This window comes from Mus pahari, chromosome 1, assembly GCF_900095145.1.
Source record: "Mus pahari chromosome 1, PAHARI_EIJ_v1.1, whole genome shotgun sequence".
In the NCBI taxonomy this organism is placed as follows: domain Eukaryota; kingdom Metazoa; phylum Chordata; class Mammalia; order Rodentia; family Muridae; genus Mus; species Mus pahari.
This window is the reverse complement of record NC_034590.1, coordinates 109,392,686-109,399,086: the sequence shown is the minus strand read 5'-3', so window position 1 is coordinate 109,399,086 and position 6,401 is coordinate 109,392,686. Positions and strand designations below refer to the sequence as shown.

At 48.0% G+C, this 6,401-nt stretch overlaps 1 protein-coding gene and 1 pseudogene across 1 annotated transcript in view; one reads left to right on the top strand and one right to left on the bottom strand.

Moving 5' to 3' along the window:
* The first annotated feature begins 373 nt into the window (after positions 1–373).
* LOC110327592 lies at positions 374–1,329 on the top strand (annotated as a pseudogene).
* A 2,625-nt stretch (positions 1,330–3,954) lies between these two features.
* Positions 3,955–6,401, bottom strand: part of Znf511 (zinc finger protein 511) — a 4,097-nt gene continuing 1,650 nt past the window's right edge. Inside the window, exons 5-6 of the mRNA XM_021194964.2 lie at positions 5,050–5,169; positions 3,955–4,310 (exon numbers count right to left, since the gene is read on the bottom strand). Coding sequence (XP_021050623.1) covers positions 4,232–4,310; positions 5,050–5,169 — 199 coding nt within the window. The 3' untranslated portion in view covers positions 3,955–4,231. The remainder of the gene's footprint in view (positions 4,311–5,049; positions 5,170–6,401) is intronic.

The following is a 6,401-nucleotide window of genomic DNA, read 5'->3' as shown; positions in this document are numbered from 1 at the left end:
CATATGGTACACAGGTATACATGCAGGCAAAGGACTCACATTCATTAAATAAAACAAAACAAAAAAGACATGGGCGGTGGTGCACACCTTTAATCCAAGCACTTGGGAGGCCAAAGCAGGTGCATTTCTGTAAGTTCCAGGAAAGCCAGGGCTCTACACAGAGAAACCCTGTTTTGGGGAAACAAAACAAAACAACAGAAACAACAACAACAAAAGTATGAGTCATGTGGCTGCACCCCCGGGCTCATACCCTCTGGGGCTTGCCAGGCGCAGGCCTGCCTGTCCTTGGACCCAGAGGTCATGGCACTGTAGACACAGTGCCCAGCCAAGTGATGCCATGTGCACAGTGGAGGCAGGTACGGTGGTGGGTGTGCTCCTGACCCAGTACATATTCACTTTGAAGAGAAAGACAGACCTCAAGACCAAGATCATCGAGATGATGCCAGAATTTCTGAAAAGCTTATTCTTATCAAGAACCCTACTACAGTAGAAGAAGTTATCTGTGGGCTCACTAAAGGAGAAACTGCCAAACTTGAGATAATAACAGATGTTGATATGACACTAAGTAGGGTTTCCTACAATGGGAAAAGATGCCCAACATGTATAACCACATTGACAACTGTGAAGTTGTTACAGATGCATGTGGAAGAAAGTTGCTGCAGTTCAAGGAGCAATATTGCATTACTGAAGCTGATCCTGTTCTCAGTGTGGAAGAGAAGGTCCCTTACTTGGTAGAGTGGTCTACCAAATCTCATGGTTTGCCTGTGGACAAGGACATACTAAATGCCAAACTTAAAGAGACTGTGGCAGACTCTGATCTTATGCTCAAGGAAGGATATGGGAGTTTCTTCAACAGCACAGTATCCCTGGGTTCTTGTTTCTGGCTGGTATCAGCACTGTGCTTGAGGAAGATGCCTTTCAGGCTGGAGTTTATCACTCCGATGTCAAAGCAGCATCCAATTTCATGGAATTTGGTGAAAATGGAGTGCTGATAGGATTCAAAGGAGAACCAATTCACATATTCAACACACCCGACAGAGCCTTGAAGAATACAGACTATTTCAGCCCAACAGAAAGGCAACAGCGACATCACTGTGCCTGGGGACCCCCAAGGGAACCTAAGGATGGCAGGTGGCATAGATGAATGTTAAAAACGTTCTGAAAATTTGGTATCTAAATGACAGAGTGGGTGAGCTTTTAGAAAAATACATGGGCTCTTATGATATTGTTTTAGTAAAAGAAGAGTCACCAGAGGTTGTCAATTCTATTTTACAAAAGACATTAGAAAGAAGGCATTTAAGAGAAGACTTCTCCCACAGGTGCAACTGAAACAACACTGCCCATCTAGAGGAAAGAGTCTTATTTAGAATTCAGTCTTGCTCTTGCCATTTCCTCCTTTTCAGTCCTGAATACCTGAGGGATCTTCCGACATGTTGAACATGTAACTGCAGGCCCTTCACAGGCCTACAACCATGCAGTGCAGCCCAGAGGAGGAAGACAGAGACTAGCCAAGCAGTACTAGCAGAGAAAGACAACCACAACCACACACACCCCATCACCAGACTGTAGACACACAGAGCCCTGCCTACCACCATGCAACATGGTATGAGAGGGGGACGTCCCACAGGTGGGCTGTAAAAATCTAGAGGCTGGCCACCTGCCACACCACACAAATGGAGATCACCCAGAGGCCTGCCAGCTGTGTGGGCCACCTACAGCCACTGTGCTGTACAAGTGTGCAGCAGACAGATGAGAGAGAAAGAGAAGTGGAAAAGTTTGAACACTATGAAGTGAGATGGAACTGGAGACGAAAGGGTGGAGAGGAATAGCCAGCCCCACCACATGAGGCTATGGTGAAGTCCCAGCCTGTGCTGCCTCTGAAGGCCATGCCTGGGTCTGTGGCTATGCAGCAGCAGAGGTCAGTGTTGATATCCGTGGCATCCCTGGGAGGTCCCTAGTCTGGGCAACTGCCAGGGACTAAGTGTATGTCCAGGGCTGAATAGAACTGGTCCCACCCTTCACTGGCTGTGATGCTCTGGAGAGCCTGCTCTACCTCTCACGGGAGAGCTGGCCCTACACCTTCCCTTAGACAGAACAGCAGACCTGGCCCTGGTGGTAGGGGTGCCAGTGAGCAGGTCCTGAGGGCAAGAGCACTAGAGTGCTGGCCCTGCCACTCTGCCGTGAGTGACGATCTCCCCTTTTCAACCCTTGCCACATGTGGCTGTCTGGAGAGCTGACTGCATGAGGTCATGAGAGCAGGAGAGAAAGCCACGGCACCCTGGACAGTGGACCCTGTACCTCCCCTGAGCAGCACAGTAGAGCTGGCCATAGTGGCTGGGTGCAGGTGAGTGGCCCTGAAGACACATGCAGAGAACAACAACTGCCTTGGCTACTCGTCTGCTATGAGGTTGGAGAGGCAGGCGGGTAATGCCTTCCCCTTATCACCCCCTCACTATCTGTGGTAGTTGGGAGAGCTGGCCCCAAAATCATGAGAGCTGCACCAGCTGTAGCATTAGGGAGAACGAGCCCTGTGCCTTGCCTAGGCAACACAGTCGAGCTGGTCCTGATGGCAAAGACACAGATGAGCCAGCCCTGAGGTTGTGAGAGCAGAACTGGCCCAGCCCCTTGCCTGATGCTGCACTTGGGATTGCGGATCTCGCACCTTGACTGAGCAGCGCAGTAGAGCAGGCTCTGGAGGGGCTGGTGCAGGAGAGCCCGGTCCTGAGGGCATGAGAACAGAAGAGCTGACTCTGCTCCCTGCCCTTGGCCGAATTGGGTGGCCTAGCCAGAGCAGTGTTAGACAGCTTGCTCTGGTGGTGCAGATAAGGGAGAGCCAGGTGAACAGTTCAGCGGCCACCCAGGCCGATCTCAGTCTTCCCAGTCTTGGAATTCCAGATGTCAACCATATAACCTAGGCAGCCTTTTCACTTTTCTCAGTTCCTTGACTTGCATTCTCCAATCTCTCCCTGGGAGTCCTTCAGTGAATTTTTAAAGTTTCAAGTATTTCCACCTCCAGAATTCCCATTTGACTCTTTTAAAAGCGATCTCTCTTGGACTGGAGAGATAGCTCAGTGGTTAAAAACACACATTGCTCCGCTAGAAGATCCAAATTCAATTCCCATCAACCACAACAGAAGTCTGTAACTCTAGCCCCAGGCCAGAGCCTCTGCAGGCACCTGCCCTCATGTGTGCCTACACATAATGAAACTAATCTCAAAACAAACAACAAAAGAGAAACGAACAGCATCTCTCTTTGTTGAAGGTCTCTGTGAGATGCCATGTCCCTGCCTTCCTTCGATTTGTGACCTTGTGCTGGCAATGGAAGCCTTCCCTAGTTGTCCTGGTATTTTGCCACCGAGGAGGCAGTTTCTGCTGTCTTCACTTTCAGGAGGTGTTTCTTCTCAGACCTCTCATTGGTGTTGTTTAAATGTGACATTAATAACAGCTAATTGACAGTAGAACAACCTCTGGTCTCGTGTATTTCTGGGTAGATGGATCAGGTTGTGGTGAAGATGGCTCTCCCATTTGCCTTTCCCAAGCTTCCAGTATCTCAGGAAAGAAGAGGTTTACTGGGAACAGACCTGGGATGATTAGGCTTATGGTAGGACCTGTATCCCTGTGGGTTCTCTCAATGCCTGCTCCACGGCTGCCCCAATACTCCTGTAATGTGTGTGCAACGTCCTTCCAAGGGTCTCCTCCTGCACCCTTCCAGTTATCACATCCTAGTGGGGTTTAACTGGCTGGGGTAGGGTGCAGAGACAACAAGAATGTCTCTTAGAGAGTGAGGATCCTGGACTAACCTGTGGAGGTGCTGGAACCTTCCCTCACAGCTTCTATGCAATGCAGAGACTGTACAAATCTCCCTAACCCTTGGTATTGAAAATAAAATACTCATGGTTCACAACCCTTCCCTTTTCTGTCTGGTCCATGAACACATGAAGAAGAACAGAGGCCATCAGTGAAAAAGAATTTATTACATATACTTAGCGACATTCTTAGAGTAACCACTGGAGAGCAGGTAGGTGGCCTCTCTATCTCTCTCCTTCAGTGTGTCCTGGTCATTTCTGGAATCTGCAGATTCTGAGTTTATACACACTGGTTGCTTCAAGTGACCAGAGACGGAAATAAGGAGGTGGCAAGGATCCAGTTCAGGGCATTGATCCAGAAGCAAGAGAAAGGCCCTGGCACACCACTCCCTGAAAGTCTGTCTGGCTTCCCTCGCCAGGATCCATCAGTGGTGTTTATTTTTTTTCTTGGTGCTTTTAAACCCTCTGGCTGCACCCTGGCCAAAACAGACAGTAGAAGGTATTCTGGAACAGAAAAGCGGTCACATTAAACAATGGCATTATTTTTGACAACATGCAGCCCAACTTATAACAGCAGCTTGTCTGTACTTCCTTCACATTTGTATTCTGGAATATTCTCCTTTTGCTCTGTGGAACACTCAGGAAATAGAGTCTCCCCTCTTGGGTCCTAGGATCTTGGGTCCTGATCTCAGACCTGCTTCCTTTGGGATATCTTCCTGGTACCACCGTGCATTTGCTTAGAAGAACTTAGTCAGCAAGGTCGGCTCCTGCTGAGGTCCTGTGGCATTGGTTTCCTGTTATCTACATTGCTGAAACCCAATCACCACAGGCAGGCAGGGTACTCACAGGCCAAGATCCAAAAAACTATGGGAAGATGGATGCTGGAAGGAACTGAGGGACATGCATGTCCATCTTCTTGCCAGTTTGGATTCCTGGACCATCCCACCACCCCCATTGTTCAAAAATTTTCCCAAAATAATAGTTGATGTTAGCTATCTGAGAAAGCCTGTCTGGCAGGCGAGTTCGGGAGAAGGTTCCATCAGTTCTATCCAGCCAAGAGATGACAGTGTGTGTGTCTGTCTGTCTACATGCTGGGCTCTAGAATCCAAAGCATAGGAAGGAAGGGAAACTAGAACATTCAGGCATTCAGGGTGTCACCTTCAGTGAAGCCCATCATCCTGCCCATTGTCACCCACCTTCAAGCCTAGGATCATAGCACACACTGGAAGATGCACACACAGACCTGTGACTGTAGGTCCGCCTGCAGGGAGGTGGGGCAGCAGGCTCAGAACAGATCTCCATGGCTTCACTGTCATCTCTCGGGGCTCTGGTTGCTGTGGCTGCTGCAGCTGGCATGGCTGGGCTACAGAGAACAGAGCAGTGAGCAACACTTCCACCTGGCTCCCTGATACGAAGCTTTCAAAGACACTATTTTTTTTTCCCTGCAAAAATGTTGGGTTTTTTACTATTTTGTCACCATCTACTGTTAAAATGAAAATGTTCAGGCTAGTGGAAAGAAATGAATGCTTCCGGAAATGGTTGTGTTTCTATAACTAAGTCTGATAACTTATCCATTTAAGTAGAATGATCCTCATTCCTCCTATTTTGAAAAGACAGCTGGGGCCAGGTGCAGTAGCACATGCCTTTAATCCCAGCACTAGGAAGGGAGAGACAGGTGATTTCTGGGAGTTCTACAGGCTAGCCAGGTCTACAAAGTGAGTTCCAGGTGAGCCAGGGCTACACATATTCAAAGAGAGATACCTCCCCTACCCTAAACTCCCCCTCCCCCAGCCAAAAGGAGAGGAACTTGGTACATAGACCAGGCTGGCCTCTAAACTGAGATTTGCCTGTCTCTGCTTCCAAGTCCTGGGATTAAAAGCATACACCACCATACTCAGCCCCCACCAGGATTTTTCTTTAAGATTTTAAAATTTTTTGTATTTATGTATATGCGTGTGTGCTTCTAGGTGCCACCCGTGTGGATACCTAGAAGAAAGAAAAAGGTGGATCCCTTGGAGGGATCCAATTGAAATTACAAGCAGTTATAACCCATCTGAGGTGGATTTGGGAACCAAACTCTGCTACTGAGTTATATCCCAGCCCCCAAATGTCTTTCCACGAGGGAGAGATTTACTAAAATTAACTAGATAATATAGATTCTTGCCACAACTACCAATGAGCTAATCCAGCTCTGTAGAAATCGAGAAGTATTGAAGACTCAGATTTTCCTGAAGCAGTCCACAGTGCAATGGGCTCCACAATTATTTTATAAGACTCCAATTCATACACATTTTATTTGTTTATTTGTGTGTGTGTGCTTAGGTGTATATACTCATGTATGTGGTGTACGTTTATACGTATAGGACAGAAGCCAACCTCAGGTGTCATTTCCTAAGAGCCATCTACCTTGATGAGACAAGGTCTCTCACTGGGACCCAGAGCTCACAGACGAGGCTAAGCTGCCTGGCCTAACTCCAGAAACCTCTGTCTTCGCTTTCATGGTGCTAGCATTATATGTGCACACCATACTTGGCCTTTTACGGTAGGTGCTAGGGATTGAACCTCAAACTTATGCACTTCACAGAATGAGCCATC